This window comes from Molothrus ater, chromosome 1 (genome assembly GCF_012460135.2).
Source record: "Molothrus ater isolate BHLD 08-10-18 breed brown headed cowbird chromosome 1, BPBGC_Mater_1.1, whole genome shotgun sequence".
Lineage (NCBI taxonomy): Eukaryota > Metazoa > Chordata > Aves > Passeriformes > Icteridae > Molothrus > Molothrus ater.
The window spans coordinates 121,328,999-121,354,422 of NC_050478.2; the positions used below are offsets into that span (position 1 = coordinate 121,328,999).

General features: G+C 37.5%; 1 protein-coding gene across 3 annotated transcripts in view; it reads right to left on the bottom strand.

Moving 5' to 3' along the window:
- Window positions 1–25,424, bottom strand: part of STAU2 (staufen double-stranded RNA binding protein 2) — a 170,910-nt gene that overhangs the window by 81,280 nt on the left and 64,206 nt on the right. For all 3 annotated transcript variants that reach the window (XM_036378678.2, XM_054516234.1, XM_036378679.2), the window contains exons 9-12: window positions 24,883–25,020; window positions 21,639–21,770; window positions 17,576–17,636; window positions 3,892–4,199 (exon numbers count right to left, since the gene is read on the bottom strand). In XM_036378678.2, the coding sequence (XP_036234571.1) occupies window positions 3,892–4,199; window positions 17,576–17,636; window positions 21,639–21,770; window positions 24,883–25,020 (639 nt within the window). The remainder of the gene's footprint in view (window positions 1–3,891; window positions 4,200–17,575; window positions 17,637–21,638; window positions 21,771–24,882; window positions 25,021–25,424) is intronic.

Sequence of the window (25,424 nt, forward strand, 5' to 3'; positions counted from 1 at the left end):
TGTTTTTACCTCCCTGCCAACCTGCACCTCAGCTGTGCAAGACTGTCCAAGATGGCAGACAGATCTGAAAGACCTGAACAAGCTAGAGAGGACATGGCCATGGTCCCATGGCCCGCCAGTATGGACCAGAGTCCTTTCTATTGGTAGCAAGGGCCCCCTGCTTGAGAGAGAGGGTGCACACCACAAGGTAGCCTGTGGTTTTACTTGCATGACCATAGAAAGGACATGAGGAAGTGGAATGGAAAACCCACCTGTGCCCTAGCAGCATGGGTACATGATGTGAGAGGAAGAACCACCACCGCAGAAAATCCTTCAAGGATAAATGCTACTCCAGTTTCCAGCAGACAAATACTCAGACAGAACAAGAGGGCTGATGTTGCTTGAATCCACTTGAAGTACCCTCAGTTCAAATTTGTGAGCAACAAATACCATGACCAGAACTGGAAGGGTCCTGACTCCAGCAAGGTGGAGGAAAGGGGCAATCAGATCTCTTGGATTGTGTGGATCTGATGGCTTGGCACAGCAGACCCACAGGAGTTTAAGGCTTTACTTGACACCAGTGCACCACGTACTCTCATGCTACCAAGATAAGTAGGGGCAGAATCTGTTTCTGGGGTGACAGGAGATCCCAAGAGCTGCCTGTACTGGAAGATGTACTGAACCTGACTGGGTCTTGTGAGAGACTGGAGGAGATTGCTTGCTTAAAACATTTTGGAGGTGCATGTGGGCAAAGGGGCAGGTTGGGCCTTGCCCGGGTGGGGCAGTGCCCTGCTCCACAAACCTCATCCTCTAAAGCCTGCATCCCAGCCCCATAGTGACTGCCAATTACAGGCACACTGGAGGCAATGCTCCTCATCCCATCTCTGAAGCCCTAACCCAGCTCCTGAGTGGCTGCCAGACCAGAAGTCTCATCTGGAGGAAGGGCCCAGGAAAGCCAAAGGGTACTTAAGCCAGGACACCAGGCAAGCACATATCTTGACCCTACCTTCCCTTGGATTTTATATCAGCTGAAAGACCACTGGAAGCAAGAAGTGGTAGCTGTATTCATTCTTTTCTGCATATTTTCTCTCTTTCTCTTTCCTCTCCTTCTTATAATGCCTTCTTCTCAAAGTTTGAGTAACTTAAACTTGGATTAGTTGGAGTTTGCTAAGTTGATCAGGCTTGGAGTTTGCTAAGTTAAGGCTTGGCAAAATGTTTTATGTTGATTGAATGTTGCTCTAAACTTTTGCTTAAGTTCTCTGATTTTCTGAAATTTGCCAGTAAAGTTTTTGTTGTTTTCATCTCTTGAGAACACCTTGTTGGTATTTCTCCTTTGCATCTAATTCAGGGTACATAAAAAAACCTGCAAGCCCTTTTAAAAGACTTGTCGAGTGAGTTCTGGGGTCTTGCAGGAATGAATGGAAAAACCACCCCATTGTGATGGGCCAGAGGCCTTGTGCATCCTTGACATAGACTGCCTCAGGAGTGGATATTTCAAGGACCCAAACTGACATTCAGTACACCTGGAACCAGCTGCCCAGGGGTGGAAGCACATTCCCACCATTTGCCATGGAATGATCCAGACTGCACTGGAAGAGAGTGAGGCTTCATAACACTTGCAATATATTGATGACATCGTTGTGTGGGGCAACCAAGCAGAGGAAGTTTTTGAGAAAGAGAAGATAATCCAAATCCTCTTGAAGGCTGGTTTTGCCTTAAAGCAAAGTAAGGTCAAGGGACCTGCCAGGAAATCCAGGCTTTAGGAATAAAATGGTAAGATGGATGTCATCAGATTCTAATGGCCATGGTCAACAAAATAGCATCTATGTCCCCACCAACCATCAAGAAGCAAATACAGGTTTTCCTAGGAGCTGTGGGCTTTTGGAGAATGCATATTCCAGAGCTCGATCAGATTGAAAGCCCTCTATATCTTATGATGCAGAAGATGAATTATTTTAAGAAGGGTCCTGAAAAACAAGCTTTTGAACAAATTAAGGAAGAGATTGTTAATGCAATAGCTCTTGGGTCAGACAGGACAGGACAAGACGTGAAAACTGTGCTCTCTATACTGCAGGAAGGGAGAATGATCCTTCCTGGAGTCTCCGCCAAAAAGTACCAGGGGACACTGGAGGATGACTCCTGGGATTCTGGAGTTGTGGATACAAAGGATCCAAGGCCTGCTACACAACTGAAAAAGGGATACTGGCCTTCCAAAAAGGGGTTCAAGCTGTTTCAGAAGTGACTGGCACTGAAGCACAGCTTCTTCTGGCCCCCTGACTGCCAGTGCTGGGCTGTGTGTTTCAAGAGCAAGTCTCTTCCACATGTCATGCCACTAATGCTACATAGAGTGAACTGTGCTAATCATACAGTCAGCTTGAATAGGAAACCCCAAAAGCTCAGGGATCTTGGAAATCATCATGAACTATCTCCAGGGATTTAGATTTTTGGGTGAGAACAGTCTGTGCTGTTGAATTGTGTAACATTGGTTGCTGAATGACACTGTGTGCTGTAACTGTGATGGACAAGGAGTATGGACTGCTCCAGATGCACCAGTAGTGAACTCGTGATGCAGCCTGCAACCAGCCAACAGCACATCAGCCTTCCTGACCTGGAAGACATCTATGATGTTTCGCCCTGTTCTTCTAAGTTCTTCTAAGCCTTCTGATGTTTACATTTTTGTAATGGAGTTTCTCACACACTTTTCATGTAAATAATGATTGTTTTGCATTCCTTTCTGGAGGAGAAGAAATTTGATGGACTGTTGGTTTGACCAGTGTGGCTGGAGAGGTGGCATTTTCATCCTCCAATCCATTGTCACTTTTGAAAGTCTATAAATATTGGAGTTTGAAAATAAACTTCCTTCTTTTTACCTTGGACGTTTCAGCTTGTGCGTGTCATTCATTCTGTGTCCTATTGCGACATCAATGGATAGAACCCACAGCCATGGACTAAGTGAACTCAGCAGACATCTCGGAGGAAGAGCCATTGACTAGGGAAATGATACCTCTGTTTGCATATACATATATGTAACTGGAATGTGTAGGATCTGGGCATGCACGATGGTATAGAACAAGGGGTGGATAATGTCCTGGTTCTGGCCAGGACAGGGTTAATTTTTGCAAGTGCCGGGAGGGGCCATGGCTAGGACCTGGACATTATTCTATACCACCTCATGTCATTGCCATGTCTGGGGAAGGGAGTCTCTTCCAGGTGAGTAAGCATGGCAGAGGGCGTGGTCAGGTATTAGCTGTTCTCAGGGGGTTTCCATGGGAATTGTTCATTTCTTCTGTCATTTGCATTGTTGCTGTTACTGTTCTTTTCCTTATCCCATTGCTGTTTCTAGTAAATTGTTCGTATCACAAACCAAGACATTTACCTTTTTTGTTTCCAATTCTCCTCTCCAGCCCACCACAAGGAGAGATGGGAGTGGGAAGGGGAGAGTGAGTGAGTGGCAGTGATTTGGAGAGAGTCAGTGGGACACTAAATTGGATAGAACCATTCCTAAACTGAAACATCAGGTTACATTTAAGAAGTGAAGGGTGGGAAGCAAAGAAACTACTTGAATGACCTGGCCTAGAAGACAAATGCCAAGGTAAGGTGGTGCATCAGTAGCTTCTGGATCAGAGTCGAAGGGAGAAACCAAGAGGTGAAGACTCTCAAAGAAGTGCAAGTTAAAAGCATAATTTAAGCCTGTAATTATTTAAGGAGAAGAGACATAAGAGAGAAAGATGGCCTGCAGTAAGATAAATGTAAGGTGGAAATCTGTATCTCCTGGACCCAGAAACTGCCTCAGACACCAGCTAATTTTACAAGATAAGTTACATGCATGCCCTCATTCAAGAGGGCAAGAGTGAAACCTTGATGGCAACGCTACGATTCTGGCTGAAGAGCTTCATTTTCCCCCTCCCATACCTGAAAGCCTTGAATCCTTGCCAAATATTCCAGCTGTTTTGAAGGCTGCACTGTAGAACAGGGGGAAGCAGGAGCTATTCCTTTTAGACCTATGGCTTCGGCAGTTGGGGACGTTCCATTCATGAGAAGTTCCCTGGCAATGGTGGCCGTGCTATTTGTGGTAGGAGATATGCTGAAGAAAGAGCTAGAAGTCTGGCTCATTTCTTTGGATGGCATATAGCTTACAGTGGTACCAGGGGCTGATTTGTTGCGGCTTGCTTCCATCTCTTGATATACGTCAGGAGAGAGATGGAGTATTCCCTTTGGTGCTGAAAACAAAACCAAAGATCATTCTCATTACTTTAGAATGGGTTCGACATGTAGACAATTTTCATTAGCATATTTTACAGTGAAAAACAAAGTAAGAATTTAGAAGCAGTAATTTTTTTTTTACAGTAACTGTAAATGAAGTCACCTAATACATTTAGAAACAAAGCAGATCTGAAGGGGCCCTCTTCTTCCTCTTCCCCAACTCTTTTAAAATGGTACAAACCTTAACTTTAAAACTAAACTGTGGCTAGCATAGAACACACAATATGAACAAAAAATGTTTGGAGACCTACAAACCATGAGGAACAGATGTTACTTCAAAATAGTAGCACAATCATTATTTCCCTACATTCTTCTACCTCCTATCTGATACAATAATTTAGGCTATTTTTTCACAAATAATTGAAACTAGTCTATATCAGCACTGTTGCCACCAGAAGTAGTTTAGTTTTTTTCTCCCACCTACAGCTGGTGTTTGTACTCCCCAGCTACTCTCTTGCCAGCACCAGCACCTGTAGGCCCATGTAGGGACATCCGTGAGAATAAGGTGCTGGAGGTATTGGCTGTTCTCAGGGGGTTTCCGTGGGAATTGTTCATTTCTTCTACCCTCTGTCATTAGCATTGTTGGAAGGGCAGTGTGGTTCCTTGCAGTAGCAGCATTGCCTTGAGTGCTGGCTTAAAGAGTTTCCTGAATCACAACAGCAGCCTGGGGCTAAAAAATCTTAAATTACCCTGCAGCCAGTGTTACTGTGCTAATGATTCTAATGTGACTGACTGCTCTGCAGTGGAAAGGAATTTATTTATTTATTTAGCTGCATATTCTATAGTTTTTATCCTATAGTTTTCAAATATTACTTGCCTTTGAGAGCATTTATACTGAAAAAGGAAAGCATATATGTGTCCTACTTAATATCAACAGTGTTGGGGTGCGATGTAATAGCCTGTCCATCCCGGTTCTTTCCCCAGGTGTGCCAATAACCTCTCCCTTCCCCTCCCCTTGCCCCCTGTTGACGGCTGTCCATCAATCTTGGCACTGCAGAAAGGGCATCGTGTGACTGGCGAACAGCAGGGGCAGGGGGAGGCAAGGGAGAGAGGTTATTGGCACACCTGGGGAATGAACTGGCACGGACAGGCTTTTACATTGCACCGCAACACAACAGGAGTTAGGGTGAACATTGAAAAAGCTAGATTTATTTATGTGAATAAATTCTAAATATTTCCAGTGAGATGTAAATTAGGGATAATTTATCTACATTTAAACATTTTGAATACCTTTTCAGAAAATATCTCAACCCTAAACCTGCTTGGAAAGAGAAATACATACTTGATCAGTTTTGCTGATAGTCCTGTGCATGGAAATGTGCAGAATTAAGTCTGAAGTTTGCTAGTTTTCTTACACAAGGAAGCATTTTTTGGAAACACAAATAACCAGTTGGCTGATACTAGAGGGAAACCTTTTTCTTATTATTAATGCATCAGAAAATGAGCTTGAAATGTGTAATTTCATATTAAGAACATACTTTAATCTTCTAGCATATAATATGAGTGAACCTGAGCCATATGGCATTTCATGCTAGGGATAATAAACCTGTTTGTTAACTGATTTAGTAATCCCAAGAGAAATCAAAGGGTTCAATGTTTAATTCATTTGCAGTACATATTAAATTAATCTCAGAAAGTAGAATAAATTCAAAGAAGAGGAGGAAATTAATTTCCAGTACCTAGGAAAGATTCCTTTAATCCTAGAAGTGCAAGTAGTACTTTTAAATAAAATGTCTACCGCAAGAAGACTCAGAAAATATTACCTGTAATTAATATCCTCATTTTCAACTACATGGTGAAAATGGAACTTCCTCAGTGCCGACTCAGCAAACTGCTTACAGGTGAATCTTTTAATTGATTTACTCGTACATTTGGCTTTTAAATTCATATTGCTTTTAGAAATCTGGAACATCTGCTTATATAATTTACAAAGATATATCTGTTATTCACGTGATTGCTCTCTCCACCTACCTCCATAGGGCTGGGGAGTCTGGTTGGATCCTGGTTGGAACATTCAGGCTGCTTTTACCTAGTTTAGAACTGGCTCCAAAGGCAGTACACTGAGCTCCTGAGCTAAGCACAAATTCAAGACAATGCTGCTGGGGAAGATGAAGGATAGGATCCCTAAAATTTCTTTTTCTCCATCTGGGACAATTTCAAACATAATCTAATAGATTAACAACTGTGTAAATACACAGCATTATTTTATGGCACATAATCACTATATGAGAAGAGAGACTTGACACACTTTTCCTGAGGCTGTAACCTCCAAGGCCTACCTCTGCCTGGTTTTTAAAGTCTTACACAAGATGTAAGATTAATGAAAATTGAAAAAAACAGATAATACAGATCTTCATAGTTGACGTTAGGTTACAAAACCAAACAGCAGTAAAAATACTGAGTGGCAGGTGTCCACCACCTCCTAAGAACTGCCCACTGTAAATCTGATTTCCCACGAATATTTCAGAAACAGAAATGTAAACTGAACAAAAGATAAAACAGTCTACTTGTTTAGAAATAACATGATATTAGCCCCCCTAATAAATTTTAGAAAAACATAGTACAATGTTAACTTGAAAAAAAGTTTAAAGAAGTTTAAAATCAAGTCCAGTGCTGCAGATGTCTGTTCCATTGATGTAATATTACTTAAAACAAACATTTTACATGCTTTCTCAGCCATTTCACTGTTTTTACATGATCCACCCAAATATCTAACTGCTGTCTGGAACAATGGTTTGGAATACTTCCAGATTACTAAGCTTTCTAAATGTTAAAATAACTAATATGCAGCATATGATGAATAGAAAGATATTGAGCAGAGTATAGCAAATGCTCTTAAAGTACTGACTTTAATGGTGATGTTAAATTAATAATAGTACTTTTACACTTTGCAACACCTTACTGCTAAAGACTTCAAAGTGCTTTATAAGCAATAATTAATTTAAATCATACATTGGCTCTGAGAGGCAGATATTATATTACTATCATTGATTATCTCTGGAAACAAAGTAATGTAATATTCTAGACATTACATTAATGTAGTTGCAAGATATTAACTTTTTATATTCAGGGCCTATGTTTCATGAAGCTTCTTACAAACATGTTTTAAAAGGCCAATAAAAACTTGGTTTCTTTAAAAACTTCTATAAAACATACATTAATTGTAATTCATTATTTATTTTTAATGTATTACTGAGATTATTTTATATATCATTCCTCACTGTTGCCTGCTTACTTCAACTCTGCTGTATTATAGGAAAGTGTATAAATATATTTAGTTACAGTAGTAGAGTTATCAAATGACAAGGGATAAAACAACAACAACAGAGGATTAAGTGCAAGAACAAAAGAACCCTTGAGAAATTATCTTACTTTGTCCTCTAACAATCAGTTGATTAAAAAGCAGGGGAAAGAGTAATACTATCCTCTAACACCTTTATGCATTGCAGAAGAACACCTCCAGACAAACATTTTAATTCATCTTTACTTTTCAGCTAAGAAAAAAACTTAGACTTTTGGGTCCATTAAATATTTATCCCATACAAGCTTCACCATACTCCCCAGGAAGAATCATAATTATTAGGAGTCCCAGGATCTATAATAGATGAACAACACTGCACCTTCTGGTGGACATTAACTTTGAGGCACATTTATGAAACATGTTAAAATAATTTCCATTTATATTATTTAAACCTGTGGGCAAATGTGCTACAAAAATATGCAGGCTAGCTATGCAATGTAATCACTAACATTTAAAAAACATGTCTTACTCATCATTGGCAGTAATTGTTTGCAGTCTCTCACAATCTTCTGAAGTCTATGAAAACACACCAAAGACCTTTCTTACCTAAGAATAAATTTCTTCATCTTCCATGGTCTACTTTTGCTGTCACATACCAGATAATAGCAAAATAGCTTGGACTCCAAGGTAAATGTGTGAATCAGATATAAGATGGCCCAACAAACCCTCACAAGCCTTGCCCTGGAAATGTCATCTCAGTGCTTTGATTGTACCTTTTTTCACAGCAGCCATAATAGAGACAATCTTTAAAATCTCTGTTTGAGAGATATTATTTTTACCCCCAACCCTTTCTCTTCAGTGCCCCCTTGGCTGGGAAGACAGGGGGACATTTCTACAAATGGGTCCTCCACTTTCTAGAGTTTGGATAAACAAAACTAACCATTAGAAAACTGTCTGCATGGGTAATGGGGTGAAGAACAACAACTGACAATATTACTGAACAAGCCTCAATGTAATAAGACTCTGCAAAAATGGAATTTGCTGATACAGGAACAGTGACAAGTTACCCACAGCAGTGGGCTACTAAATTAAGAAAAGTTCAGAGTGATGACAGCATTGCCTGCACACTCACAGCTATTAGAGCCTACACAGGTACCACTGGTGTCCTATTTCCAATTTTCTGTTTCTCTCAGGAAGAGCAGAAAACATTATAAGTTGAGATTTCAATTTTAACATTCAACTCCACAAGATGGCCTACAGAATCAGGCTTGTGTTGTCAAGCTGCATATATACATATGTATGTCAGTGCTACTTTTCTCTTCTATATTTAATCAGTAGTGTAGGGATACTCTTCCTCTGCCTTCACTCAATGACTTCTCTGGTTCAGAGGCACTCACTAACTTTTCACATTTATACTTGGTCTAAACCACAACTATATTCTTTCTTGGATAATACAGTTTTCTCCCAAAATTTTTGCTTATCCTACAAAAAAGCTGTACTTGTTCATGTGTCAGAAGCAGTGCCAGCTGCAATATGACTTCCCCTGACCCTGCTGAAGAGCACATGCTCTTCCCTGCACTACAATCAGTGATATGGGACATGGCACAAAGGAGTTTTCATGTCTTGTGCAATGATGCAGAGTAAACAATGGTATAATTCTGTATATGATATGCTCATGAATTAAGTTTAGCACCCTAGTATCTGAGACAACCCATCACCAGATGAAGAAAAGACTGTTCATAAGGAAATAATCAGTATTTTTGGAACGGAATAAAATACTTGATAGATAATCATCAAAAAGCTTTCTTTCAGATTATGCTATCTGTAGTCACATTGAATTAAGCCTTGTTATAATGTGGTCCATAAAGTACAAGGAAAAAATTTGTAGTAAGGCTCTAAGAAGGAAAAGTTAGAACTGGATCTAATCCTGATTTCACAATTTTGTACATTAAAATGGACAAGAATTTAAGAGGTATGGGGGATACTCAAACACAATAATTACTCCCTAGAACTGGCAGGTTCTCAACAGGCCCTAAAATATGGCCCATTACAAATCTAATAACATAAAAAAAGAAAAAAGAGAGAATTTACAAAACCAAATAACTACTTCAATAACAAGACTGAAAAATGTAAATATTATAATAATAAGAAATGATGGTTTTTTACCCCACTCAGTGTAAAAGGCTATTTATATACTAGAATATTTTCAAATTTCATTACCTCAGTAGGAACTCAGAAAAGGTCAGTCAGACAATTGAATAGGCAAATAGTATGGCCATTACGTTCTCTGCAATTGTCTACACACAATCTTGGCTTGAAATACCAAGCTGCAATCATTACTTACTTAACACAGCTATCCATGGTATTTCTAAGTCACCAGCTACTGCAATATTCAGACATGAAAAAATGTTCTGTCATTACACAATGTCTTTCAGTCAAAAGATCTTGTCTACATGACCTTAAACAAACTGATGTTATATAAAGCTGCTCATTAAAATACAAGCTTTGTTTAATCTTAAAATAACCATGGTACTGAAGTATATACTATTTAGCTCTTCATGAAATCAGGTCTTGATATCCCTAATTGCACTGGACTATTTTCTGTATGGCCAAAACAGAAATTGCAGTATTGCAGGATTTAAATTGTATGCATTTCTTAAATTGTATACATTTGGCATTTAAGGAACATGAGGAAAGTCCTTTGAATTCTCCCCCAGCTTCACTCCTGCTTGAATACATAAGATTTTGGTAAAAAAAAAAGACATAGTGTTTGCAGTGGGGAATTTCTACAGGATATTCTGGTTTATTCCAATAGACAGATGAAACATCTACACTGTAAGTTTTACATGATAATTCCTGCATCATAATTTTCCAGCAATATGTCCATGTAATACATACCCAAAGATTAAGATTGAGCAGGTTCAGGAAAAAAGCAAGCAAAATACAGAAGGAAGGTCAGTATTCTTAGCAGTAAAGAGGATCAGCAAATTTGGAGCAGGAGCAAATCAAGCTAGTGAGCTGGCAGATCAAGGTGCTTGTAACAGCTGCTAGAAAGTGATATTTGTGGGGGTAAAGCAATTTAGGAGAGTGCTTGAGTGCAACTGGAGGCAACCTGTGCAGGCAAGACCATTCATTAACAGATTAGGAGGGGAATGAGAATGGTGATGATGAAAACAATGCCTGACCCACACGGAGAAGAGAAGAAATAATGAGAAGATCTACTAGACAAGGACAGAGAGGCTGCTGAAGCTAAGAAGGCCAAGGGGGCCATCAACAAGCACAGCAAATGTATGAGTGAGGAGGAAATCAGAGGAGAAAGCCGTGTTTGATGTTGAAAGGGCATGAAGGAAAGAGTGGAGAATTAAGTTTTAGCTCTGTCAGCAACAAAGTTTCACTTCAGGAGAATCACTTTTCCAAGGACATGATTATCCTAGACTAAGGGTGAGGTACATGGTGGGTTCCAGGTTGGAGGGAAGGGTGTTGGAAAAGGAGAAAAGACTCCAGAAAAGTGAAAGTATTTAGAGTAACACCGTACTGAGGTGAATTATGTGATACTGCTCCATTTTCTCACCTGAAGACAGAATACCAAATGCAGATACTTAGCATAATTACATAATTAAATTTGAATTGGAGAGTTAACATCAAAAAAGAGCTCTGCATTTCTGCTTCATGTGCAGATTTTTCTAAAGGAATAGACTAGCAACCTTGAATAAATGCAGTTCATATCAGCCTTTTAGGAGACTGATAAAAACAAAAGGATGCGTTATCTGAAATCATCTCTATCCATAGAGCTGGCTGTCTCCTGCCATGGTGGCTGCTTCCTCTTTATACATTTCATACATCAAAAGCTTGATGGCTAAGCAGTCTCTCAGACAGGTGACTTGAGCTTCTTCTTGTCTTGAGGGCACCCAAACCACAGATCTCATAGCCCAAGTCTGTATTTCTCACATATGCACAATCTGTACAACTCAACCAGGCAGCAGGTTTCTCACTACTCTTTCTTTTTAATCTGTATCTAAAATAGGCAGAATACCTGTAAACCAGCCAGAGAACACCTGAATACACATCTGCATTTTCATTCACAAGAGTTTCAATCAACAGGCAAACTACAGTCATGATTACTTTAGATCACTCCTTCCCCGTGAACTTCCTATATTTTAATAGCATTTCATTGTTCCTTTTTTGGCTGCAAATCATGTTAGATACACATCTCCAAAAGGCAGCTGCCATTATCCAGATTACTCTGCACTACATGAATACTCTCCTTCTGCTGAAGAAGGAAACTAATTCTCCAATGCTCTGGGCACATGCTTAAAACACTAGGCTCTTTATAAACACACATTGCACTAACTCAGCACAGAAATCATCATCTCTGAAGATGCAAACCTCGCAGAACTTTAAGCACTTAAGGGAGCATCTCAAAAGGGGAAATGTGGGAAATAGAGAAGGACCACTTGCAGTTGTTGTCTTATGCTCCAGAGTTGAGCCCAAATCCCACTCACACATAAAAATGCTAATTTGGCTCTTGTCACTAGTTCTCAAAACAGCAAAGAAAAAATAACACTCTCTTCCCTGTTTTGTTAATATGTTTTTTAATATTAGGTGTTTTAGAAGTTTTTTCAACTATCAAATAAATGTAAGCTGCATTTAACTGGTATTACACTGGATAAAATTATTTTCATTGTTAGAGGAAACTGAAAAATAACACATCAGTTATTAATAATGCCAAATGCAGCATGAATTTCCTAGTTTCAGTAAATTAGGAAAGAAATAAAATTGAACAAATCTCCTCTGCTTCTAAATTTAATTTTCCAGTATCTTCAGCTAGAAAGAAAATTTAATTAGAAAATTAGCAAATCAACTCAGTAGTTACAGAGGCAAGGTATTATTTAAACATAACCAGCTGTGATAAGAGCTAGACAAGGCTGTGAGACATATAAAGTGGAGACTAATGGCTCAGCTGAAGGAACTGCTCCATTGATGGTATAAGGCTCACCTGACAGTTTGTTAGCTAAAAAATCCCCACAAAACAGAACAAAAATATCAAAATGAACAGATGGAAAACTATTGTTCTGTGGCCTTTCACCAAGTAAGTGGTGTTGTCAATCCCTTTACTGTGGTTTCTAGTCAGAATGGCCAATAATCAGCAAACATTGAGTGATGTATCAATGTAACTCCTAGCAAGAGTGCATTACAATTGACCAAGTTGAGTAAATTTGGAAGCAATTCAAAAGCCAAGTCCAATGCAACAGCAGTACTTAGTAAGTAAAAATGCACACATCCACTCTAAATCACCTCTGAAATATACCAAAAAGAATTACATATTTCAGCAAAATATAACATGCAAACATTCCAATGAAAAATGCCCAAATTATAACACAAAAATTTTATTCCAAAACTGTAGACTTCTGTTCCTGCTATGGAAACACAGGGGTGTTAAATTATCTACTGGAAGTTTTCACCAAAATCCCCAGTTGAAAAACAAACAATTAGAGGACTATATAAAAAAATATCTTTCTGAAGCTACTGAGGACCAGAACTACAAAGTTCAAATAAATTTTGTTTCCTTCAGTGTGAAGGAAACAAATAAATTTTGTTTCTTTCAGTGTGAAGATGTATTAGTATGCAAAATTTCATAAATACATAATTTATGTTGCATTTATCTTCTCCAAAAAGCTGGTGAAGAAACTTTTAAGTAAGGATCTGAATGTAAATCTTTTTGTATTTTTTATATTTCTTAATTATATTCTTAACTAATATTGAAGTAGAGTTTTAAAAATAATAAAATAAATGTTATTTACAGAAAAATACCAAATTTTCTCATTACAGTCTTAAGAAACTCTTCAGAATATCTGTTTTTTTCTTTCCTTTTTCTTTTTTTTTTTTGTCACTGAGAACAATTGTATGAGATCAAGTATCTTTGTTCCTTAGGAGATCATCTGCTCCTGCTGCTCATTTACCATCTGAAATCATAATCATCTGTTGGTGACAATCTAATCATCTTCCCAGTAATTAATTGTGATGTCACAAACAAATGGTTATGATTTCAGGTGGTGAACAAACAGCAGGAGCAGATGTACTCCAAAGAACAAAGACTGTAAAGTCATGCACGAATCCCTAGTAATAAAATGTTAGGCAAGAAAAACAAAGAGTCTGTCCTTTACAGAGAGGTAAGATTGCTCTGAATGTGTTTTTTTTTAAATTATTGGATTTTCAGTACTTTGTGACTCCCAGAATTGTTAGAAATAGGTAAAGGAACCTATACGATGGAAACCTGAAATTGGGAAACCTGTAAAAAGAGTTATGGTCATTTTTTTCCTTCTTTGAATTATAATATCTATAAACACAGTAACATTTTACTTTTATTTTTATTCTGTTTTTAATAGCTTATCTACAGTTTCTCCTAGAACACATCTTGTATGATGTTTGTTATTACCCCATCCAGAAATACAAACCAAAAATATGTTCCCATGAAAATGCACTTTGTAATAGGATTGTTTATTTGTTGCATGTTTTGTTTCTGTTGATAACTATTTAAATCAAGAGAGATAAATCAGATTCTGTTTACAGTAAACATCTTCTATATGGGCTGCAAACACATCTGGTCTGCTCACAGTTTCTCAAAGTCTCTTCCAGAAGCATAAGGGAAAAAACCTCTATGTTCTTGCCATTTCACATGTGAAGAATATCAAAGATATCCCAAACCAAGAAACCAATAGCTTTGTGTTTAATCTTTCTTTGAAATTGTGAAATGAAGAAGACAGGTAAAGAAATAAACCTGTGGGAAGAAGCTTTGCCAGTGAGTTGGAGGAACAGAAGTGAGGTTTGCCACATGGATAATGCAAGAATAACATGATAGAGGGCAGCAGGAGAATTTAATATTCAAGAATATTTAATAGGCAATACTAAATATATATTGAGCTAGTAATTAGGAGGATACAAACTGTAGAGTATTTCTCAGCAAAAACAAACTACATTGTAAGAGTACCATGAAATCTGTTGTTCAACTGTACTAAAATATAGAACTGTTATGATTTTTGTTTTCTGTTGTACTGAAGTATACAAATTCCCTTTACTATTCCAGTTTTATATGATTCAGATGGAAACACAGGGCATTATGTGCACGAAGAAAGACTATCTGTCTGCAAAAGGAAACTGATGCACAATAGCCTGGCCTAGCAAGACACAATTGTTTTCCTAGAATAAAATGTCTGGAAATATGAATAAAAGCTGCCCAATGGTAGATGTAGTAACCTCAGAGCCTCAGATTTTGAAGATCACTGAAATTTACGTTTATGGTAACAAGAAATGCAAACTGTACATTTCTCTTTTAAGAGGGATACAAAAGGGAGGAAGCTGCTCCATTTGCCCTCTTTTAAAGCTTCCTACCTTAAAAAAATTACTTTAAAAACTTCAAGAGTAAATTCACCATCCAAAAAGTGCTGTTCTTATAAATAAACTAGTATACTCACACCTGAAAGGATGTAACATTTTTTATCTCAAATTGTGGAACTTGTTTGGAATTGCCTTTTAAAAACTGTGCACTTCACAGGTGCATGAGAGATCATTCATAGAAGTGATTTCTTTTATTCAAAACACCCTGGCAGTGTTCAGAGTCAGGCTGGATAAGTACTTGAGTAATCTGGTCTAGTGGATGGTGTCCTGCACATGGCAGGGGTAGTTGGGACTAGGTAATCTTTAAGATTCATTCCAACCCTCTAACTTTCTATTATAGACTTAAATCACCTGTTTATTATTAATGTTACTTCTAGATTGGAACCCTCAAAAAAGGGGGTTAAGAGACCAAGAACAGTGGTCTCTGAACAAATGCTCTATGTCTATTGGCAGGCTCCATCTCTTTCAACTTCCAATTTACTTGTAGATCAGAAGAATGGAAATGAAGGCATCGAGCATTACAAAAGTGTCCCAGAATGAAAAACTGTTTCTGTACTGTCGCTCTGGTGGCTGCAAAAAGGTCTGTGAGCAGGTCTGTGAAAAATAAGTTATTTGGTACAAGTTTAAAATATCATTTCTGTTGATCTTGTCTTCTGTTGAATGAGTTTGCCTTTGTGTTCTCCTTCTAGATTTGGATTTAAAGGTATAACTGTCATAGTTGTCTTGAGCAGCCTAAGAGATTGTTTTTTCTTGTTGGTTTAACAGAAAATCATGTTTTCATCTATAAGTATCTCTGCTACAAGATACTGAAAGGACAGGAGAAAAAATAGAGGTCTTATGCTGTTGTCTCAAACTCTAAGATGCTAACATTTGAAGATATTTCACAGATCCTGTCCTTAGAGATTTTGACAATACAAATACAAATCATCTAAAAGTATTGATGGGAGTTGATGACAGGGCTGTAAGGAAGCCATTAATGGGAAGACTTAGATCCTGTGAATCCTTTCTTTCAGGGACACATAATGGCATGTGCTCCATCCAAGACCACTTGAAACACTAGCAAACTGTTGTGTAAGTTGAAGCAAAAATTATTCCTCAGGTCTCTGGGTCCCTCTGTGGTGAGTGGGAAGACCATATAAATAATGGAACACTACTGAAACTCCTTAAAACCTGCTTTTAGGAGCATGTCTTTCAGATGTATATAGGCAAAAAATAGAAAGTAGCTTATGTGTGCGTCCATGTCTCTACAATCCTTAGTTGAGGGAGATAATGTTTGGGACCCTTAAGAAGTTCAAAACTACACACAATTCTAGAGAAAAATCCAGGGCTTAAGAAAAAGTGAAAAAGTACTATTTCTATTATCTTTACCACATTAAACAGCAAAAATCTAGTTACAAACTCAACAAGTTCTGTCCTATTCTTTACCTGTTGCAGTGAAACTAAATTCAATCTTGACCAACAAGGTTTCTTGGGTTTTTGTGTCTTATAGACAAAGCTCAAGGAAGAGAGGAACTACCAGTAGCAGAACCTCATCAGAGTCAGGGATGTTGTGAGAAAAGCTAGAAATGAGCCCATATAAATCACAAAATCTCAGAACTGCAGATAGGTCAGGTTGGGAGGCACCACAGTTGGGCCATCTGGTCCAATCCCTCTGCTCAAACAGGGTCATGGCACAGGATTGTGTCCACATGGTTCTTGAATATCTCCAGTAAAGGAGACTCCATAACCTCTTTGGGCAACCTGTTCCAGTGCTCAGTCATCTGGACAGTGAAGTTCTTCCTCATATTCAGGTGGAATTTCCTGTGCATCCATTGCACCAAATGGGATCTATCTCAGTGTGCTGAGTCAACCAGCTTACATCATTTATGAGGTCACTCTCTGTTCTCTTCAAAAAGTCCTGGAGATCAGAAGAAATCTCCAGTGAAATGCATTATACTCAAAAAAGGCAGGCTGGTCAGCCTCAGTCTGGTCCCTGGGAAAATCATGTAGTCCTCTTAAAGCCATTTGTGGGCACAGAGTATGATTGTCTTTCATGATAAAATGATTGGTTTTATCAATGGAGAGCAGTGGATGTCATTTACCTTGGCTTTAGCAAGGATTTTGACACCATGTCTCCCTTGTCTCTAAGCTGTGATTTTAGAGTCTAGGTAGATACATTCCTAGATAATGGAAATCTGTTGAGACACAACAGCTGCCTTCCAATATCTAAGAAGAAGTTGTCAGAAAAGATGGAGCCAGGCACATTACTGAGGTATATAGCAGGAGATGACAGTCATAAACAAACAGGAGATATTCTGACAAGAATTAAAGGAAAAAAAATCAATGTGAAGACAGTTAAGCACTGGAACAGGCTGCCCAGAGAAGCTACAGAACCTTCATCGCTGGAGAACTGTTACAAGTCATAGGCAACCTTATCTCAACTCTGCACTGACTGCTTTGAGCAAGCAGTTTTGGTGACCTCCTAAAATCCCTTACAAACTGAAGGATTCAATGATTCAATTAATAGATAAAAATTTCCTTGTTTCTGCACTCATTCATACCTACACCTACACACAGGACACTCAGGGGTTAATTCATCTAATTGCAACAAAACCCCTAAAATATTTACAAAAAGCATTTCAATTGTCTTGGATAATCCAAATCATACAGAGACAAAGAAAAATAAGTATCAATATAAATTTAGAAAGCAATACTTACTATTACTTGTTGGCTCAGGAAACCCAACATTTTGGCCATTCCAACTTTTGTTTTCTCCAAGCTGAAACACGTAGAAAAAAATAAGTAAGTAAAGAGCAAACTGCTCCCTAAACAGAACACTCCTGTTTATAAATTTAGTTGAAATATACTAAAAAGGATGAGTTGAGACTGCCACATCTGTTCACAAAATTTTGCTAACTCATCTTAATTTTTGCCTGAGACAGGTTATTTGAGTAATGTACCCTTCATGAGTAAACATTAACAACTATTTCCTAACACTGAAATATAAATGTTTCCCCAAGGATTAGGTTCAACTCAATGTGTTACCAAATCAGACTTAAATAAAATTAAATGTTTTAAGCAGCACTCAGCTGAAGACATAAACAGTCAACAGAGAAATTACATTCTAAAACAAGAAGATCCCAATTACTGCCTATGAAGGAATGTGTAAACAATATAAAGTACTTTGGGTGTAATTTAAAAATATTTACTAACAAGTAAATTTTAAATTGATTTAGTCACTGAAGTGGAAGTAAAAATGAATGCAATTTTCAATTATTTTAATATATTTTTGAGGAAGCTAACTGTCCTCAAATTAATTTTACTATGTTTAATACTGGGTATTACTCTGACATGGAAAAGGAGAACAATTAACACAGAGGTTCAAAATTAAGCCAGTACTGAGGTTTACACAGTAAATAAGATGGCAGTGTTCTAGGTTTATGTATAAAACTGAATAAAAAAGTCAGAGCTTCCTCATTACTTAGAAGCTATTGACAACCAGCTCTATGAATGTGAAATGAATGATCCTTTTCAGATTTCACTGGGATTTTCTGTGCAAACAGAAAACCTCACAGCAAAGCAGGCAATATGCCAGAACAAAGTTGTCATCATTTGCTCTCGAAGATGGGGTTGGAAAGTGAAAGAGATGAGAAGGAAAATCAACCAGCTGAAATCTGCCTCTGCATCTCAGAGGTTGCATTAAGGCTGTTTAGATTACTACCATGTCATAATACAGACCACTAGATTATACATTATTACTTGGAAAAGAGGATTAGAGAACACACTATGAAAAGCAGGTATTTCGATGATTGTTTCCCTGCTTTCCATCATCATGTACATCCCAAAGAGCCTTGGCAATGAGCAGTGAAAATGGGAGATATTTGATGGAAAAGGACAGGCATTACAGTCAGCTTTCAAACTGGTCAGCTACATCCATACACTTTAATTTCATGTAACTTGTTTTATCCATATTATGAAGCAGGTAATATGTATATTTGAAAATATGGGTGACAACAGTTCTTCATATGAGTAAGCAATATGAAATCTATAAATATGTTTTTATTTACTGCTGTTAACAAAAGCATGGTTTTGTCAGGAAATCATCCTGACCATCTGTAACATGGTGGCAGCACAAGCACACTGTTACAATAAGAGAAGATTTCCAACTTTCCTCATTCTTTTCATTTTTATTGTTTATTAACTTGATCATAACAGGGAATTTAACAACAATTCCTGTATGAGTAAGTGATCCTTTGTACTGCTGCCTCACATGAATGCAATCTACCTTGGTTTTCTTCTCTCTAAGAGAATAAAAGTGGCAAGAAGAAACAAAAAGGTGGAAAATGAAAAAATTACTACAACTCTCTATCCTCATCCATACAGCTGAAATTCTGACAACTGCAAAATATCTCCCAGCATACCTCCAGATTGCTCTCCTCAAGGCTCTGTACAACCATTACTGATTTCTTTCAGGAACCAGTTTAAGCCAGAAAAGAGCAGAGCCTTTACTTTTTTACATTACCTGATTACTTGTGCTGCCGTCAGCACTACACATTGCTCTTATAATGCTCTTAGGTCTCCATTAAAACAATAAATACAGTCACTTTTTATGTACCAGGGTCAAGGAAAAAAAAAAACCACTGGATTTGGTTTTGCTTGTTTTTAAGGGAGGAGGAATGGAAGGACTTGAGGAAAAGGGGGCACAGGGGAAAAAAGAATTGCCTTTTTTAACATCAAAAAATATACAGGTGAAAATTATCTATTTAGATGCCAACCTCTGATTAGCGTCAGCTAATCTACGCTGGGACCCATTTTGGATTCAAACAGTGAAACAAGTATTTTCTAATGATGTATCCTTATTGTGCAATTTATATGCAAGGAATTTTGCAATCCTCAAATTGATAGAGATCTAAGGGCTATTTTCCCTCTTCTCCACCACAGTTCAGTTTGAGAGTTAAAATTCCTTCAGCTACACAAACTAACTTGTGCATCTCCAAATATGTCCAGACATATATACAGAAGATGAAACCAGATGCTCTAGATATTTCATGTCCTTAAACCCCAACAAAGCTTTAAAATTTTGTTATGATTTTATTATGATACTGCCACTACATAAAAGTTGAGTACTTCACATTTTTTGGATACAGTAACGTTTGTTCATTGTATTCAGAATAATATTAGGCCATTGTACACTAGTCTACCAATCCTGAAATGTCTACATCTGCAAGTATGCAATTAAGCCTGATTTTCTAAAGACAATGCACTTGTAAGCAATAGCTTAATAAATGTAGGGAAACAAAGCAGCAGCATCCCTTTTTAGCCACTCAATTTTTTGGTAAGGATTTCAATGTAACCACAAGTTTCCACTATGTAGAGCTCTGCAAAGAAACTATGTTGTGGGTTGAATTTTTTCAGCTTTATCTCTGAAAAATACTGTAAAATTAGTTCAGCCAATTTAAAATCCTAGAATGACAACCTATGTTTTCCTATTAGAAAAAAAAAATGATTTTTCTGTTTTGACTTGTTTTTTACTAAAGCCATTTGGCAAAATTGGCAGTGAAGAAAAAGTGGATAGTTTTATACCATAGAGAGTATATTCTACAGCAGAAATGTCTCAGCATTCTGGTGAAAATGAATTATCATTTGACTCAGTCAGAAGCTTTTTTTTAAATGGCCCTGTCTGCACAGTGTGTTCTCACTAGGAACACCATCCAGCTTCCAAGGACTCTGTTTAGAGTATTTCACACTTGTCTACGACTAAGACATATAGTGAAGAACATAGTGAAGGTGAGTGTGAACAGCACACATATTGCTGCTACTCTCAAAGGACAGTGAAACAGAAGAAGGTGGGGTCAAGTAACCAGTACAGTATTTCTTTTTTCCTGGTTAGGAATATAGAAGATATAGAACAGAGTATCTTCATATTTACATACACATCGATGTGTACACATATATTATATTCAGATTTATTATGTAGTCCTAGAAAAGCCCAACAGAACATTCTGTTGGCTACCTAGTGCAGCCACAGTAAACGTATAAGTAATTATCAAAATATATACATGCAGTGAGCCTGTATATGACAGAAGCTGTTTAAGGTCCACAGCTTAGTTAAATACCTTACCAAGTATCTTTTCAGTAAACAAAAGGCAAAACTTTAACAGCCAATTTTGGTTACAAAAGCCCTAATCAATAAATTCAAGACAGGAGAGGAGTGCTAAGTTACAGATAGCTAATGTGGAAATACATACTTGCAACACATATGAATTTAAAATGCAATTCCTTCTTCATTAAAAAAAGTGACACACATTTTCTTTATCAGTCATCAAATGTGAAAAGGCCATTATTTTTCTGTAATGCTGTTAGTGCACATGCAATGGGAAGATAAACATTGATTACTACTTCACATATGAAAATTACTAATGTTGTTCCTTTCTGTTCCTTTGGGCTCTCATGAATGCCCAAAATGGAACAAAAGCAAGAGGTACATTCATCCTGATTTGTAAGCAGAAATAGGTGCATGGATCACATGAACACTTTTGCACACACACTATTCTATGGAACTCTGTTTCTGTTCCTCATTACTCTCACAGGAGCAGAGGCTGCACTTAATACTAAGGGTAGCTGTAGAGCTGTAGCTAAACAAAGGTTAATCTGTGACAAGCAACTCCCTAAAACAGGGTGTGCACAAGCTTAAGCTTCCAGTTTTACTAAATGATTAGCTGATACAGCTTAAAAACCTAGACAAGGGTAAATTGTGGGCAACACAACAACTGGTTCTCACCTTTTCTGTCTGGTCTTGAAGAGGAGTAGAGGCTTTGTACCCCAGCTGTAGCAACATTGCTTCTGCTGCATTTCTTTTAGCTATTTTCTTGTTTGGGCCTGTTCCAGTAGTAATGTCATTGCCTACTTTTACCTTAAAAAGAAAATATTGATCATAATCATGACAAATGCAAGACTCCTTATTATCATCATATAATACTCTTGCAGATTTATCAACAGCTGTCAGCTCTTTTGATGAAGATGCAATCTTGAAAAAGATACAGCAGTGCAAAAGGGGACCACAGTATTCACTTAGAAGGGCTTGTTTAGATTTTTCAGAAGATCACCAAACCCATACCCAAGAGCTATATTTTTTGGCATCTCAGTGCACACACAGTTGCCTCTCTCTTCCACCAGCCTCTGTGTCACCCCATTCTTCCTCGTGAACCTCTCCCCCACTCTGTTACACTGGAATTGCCCCAGGGTCTGTACTTCCTCTTTCTTGTGGGAAGGAGTGCTGCCTGCAGCAGCTCCCCAGCATCATCAGACAGTATGCAGAACAACGGACAGACAAACAGACTTGAGATTTAACGAGAGTGGCTTCTAAAGAAGGAAGAAAATAATATTTGCCTTCCTCCCACTTTGTTGCACTGCAAGGAACAAGGGGCTGGAACTGCTTACACCTGACAAGCTTTGAGCCAAACAGTCCTTGGAAAGAAGGCTCCAGACTGTGGTCTTCACAGTACAAAGGGTTTCTGACAAACATGATGCCTTTCATAACACTAGGAGAAATTAAAACCCCAAAATAAGGACAAACTGTATGTAATGGATATCCACAAAATGTGTGGCTCCAACTTAATCCTTGGCTTTGGTACCATTCTTAAAACTCTTGGTGCTGTATGTGTCTGGTTTGTGACATGAGCACTCTCACTGCTCTTCATTCATAGCTCTTTGATGGGTGTATTTTGCTTGGTCCATTAAGTCCTTCTATTTGCCAAATTGTGTCTCAAAATACTGCACAGTTTCAAAACCATGTCAAAAAAGGAAAGCAAAATCAAATAAAATTAATAAAATCATCAAGATGATCTGAATAACAAAAAAAACCAAAACCCAGAGGTCAAAGACCAGAGGTCAAAGACCAGAAACAGTTTGGAAGGAGCTTTAAAAAATGGTTAAAAAAAGGCATACAAATGCTAAATAAAGAATAAATTGTATTTAGGAGTTTATGTCATTTAGTAGTTTATGTCATTCAGTAATTCTTCACTTTCCTTAATTAATCATATATGTATTTTCCTAAAAGTTTAAACTCTTATTTACTCAAATACTCTTAACTCTAAATATTAAGAAGAGAATGTAAATAAATAATAATCATGAATATCCCTTCAAAGTAGAAAATAGCCAATCTGCTACAAGTTTCTATGCAATAAAATTGAGGGACTTTAATGGGAGAAGACAAAAAGATAATTTATAACATAGCTCACAATAAATCAATGTGTTGCTATTTCTCAGACCTGTAAAACTGGTTTTAGCTATTATTATAACCTCTATCAAGGATTAAAGGCCTGACTACAAAGAGAAAGAGCTTTCTGAAATTAACTTTGGGAACAGAAAACCAACTAATGTCATCAGAGGTTTTCTTCTGTTTATCTAGTAGCCAGGACAAGTAATTGGATCCATTTCATCACATCTAAACTTGCTCTTTGTGTGACAGATAAAAATGAACATATTATCTCTGGATATTTTACTTCCACATTCAATTAAATTAAATGAAAACATGGTTTAAGTAGCTTATACAAAGGTATTTTATTCTGATAAGGTTTTCTGCATGTCTTAATGAATCCACTGAGACTTCCTGAAGGTGGGATAAATAGTAGAATAATTTTAGTGTGAAGATATTACAAAAGGGTGAAAATGGAGTTTAAAACTATTTGTAACAAAGCAACTGCTCTGTGGAGTTTCTTTAACTCTTTCTTTCACAAACCTCCTTAGATACAGGAATCTTCTACATATTCACTGTGTTTAAGATTCCTTTTTTATACAGACTGGAGACTTTGCCATTATCAACACTCCTCCAACAGACAACTAAACTTCCAGCCCATCTTTCTAATACTGTGTTGCATTGTTCTGGCCTCATACAGCAACTACCAACTGTGGACAGTCCCATGGGGGTCTAAGCATGGGAAATGAGATTTTCTGACAGGATCACTCTTTCTCAAATACTTTCAGGTCTCATAAAATGTTAGAAATCCAAGTTTATATTCAAAAAAAGATTCTGCAACATAAAAGAACACAATACTTTTTTTTCCTTCAGAGAGAAAAATAATAAATCACAAAGAAAGGCCGCTTAGGCCCAAGAAAATTAAGATCACTAGCTTATCTTCATAGACATGAAGGAAGAACTTAGAGATTGAATTGAAAACATAACTAATTCTCTGGAGAAGGAGGTGCTGGAACGTCATAAATTTTGCTTGTGATCAGAAGTGACATTTTGGTGTGGTTGGTAGACAAGAAGTCAAAACATGCTGGGGTATGCTGTTCTGAGTTGTTCCGGCACAAAATTACCCTTGACTGAAAACACAAGGATACAGAATCCTTTCATGATTCTAATCTTTCTCAACCTGCTGTTGTGTTATCTAACAAAATATCACAGTTATGCCAATTTTTTGTACATGTTCTTAATTTAAATTTGAAAGGAATTTTAATGATCTACTGTTTCAGTATTAGGTCCAGTCAGAGGACAGTCTAAAACATGTGGTTGGTTTTTTTTGTTGTATTTCAGAGATAACAAAGCCACAAAGAAATTGGCAATCTGAAAAAATTTACAACACTATTTTATAAAGCCAAAATGCCTGATAATATGGAGATATTAATGTCCATATTTCAGAATACTAGGTATTGCTGGAATCCTCGGATCAACACCAGCCCAATTTTATTTTTTTCCAAAAAAACAAGTAAAAGTAAATAAATCATGAACCATCAGGAATAAAGACAATAACGATCAGGTGAAATAAAAAAAGGAGTGTAAAATAATGCAAAACACATGAAAAGCATCTAGAGGGCACATAATTCAACTGCCATTTGTTTCACTAAGAGGAAAAAGTTTAGACAGGCTTTCTGATGCTGTATTTCATACTATTCCTGCGTATCAGACAGCAAGGCAGAAAGCTAAACAGAAGGAGTTCCACTTCATATTATGCCACCATTTTGTTTGAGTTTGAGTAAAATACTTAGCAAGGCCATTATCTCTAACATGACACAAAGGATACCTGCATAACAAATTCCCGACGACGAGGCATTCCTCTCTCTGAAAGAAGAACATACTCTGGCTCCTTCTCCTTTTTGGCCTGCTGGATCTGAGCCAAACGACTGATGGGATTCATTCCTTGACCATATTCTGGTCCAGTCTAAACCAGGATTAAAGGAAAGAACCATTATTTCAGTGTATATCCCTATAACTAATACACTGCTTCAATAACATTTACTAGGATTCTCTCTTTTGTAATACTCCCTTAAAGAGAACCAGAAGTAACTTACTTTCCATTTTCTGATCATGAGACAAAAGACAAGAATCCTCAGGCTCAAAGCTGTGGAAAGAAATTGTCTGCCACTGTTGCAGGTATGTGTATACCTTGCATCTGCAAGCTAAGAAAACCCTCTCCTATCTGTGGAGGTCCTCATGAGGATGGATGAAAATTAGCAGATTCATTAGTCAGTTATATCTTACTGCCCTGTTTCTAGGACCCTTCCCCCTAACCCCTTAAAATAGCTTGCCACAATGCTGGAACATGCACTACACTGAGAACAGGTG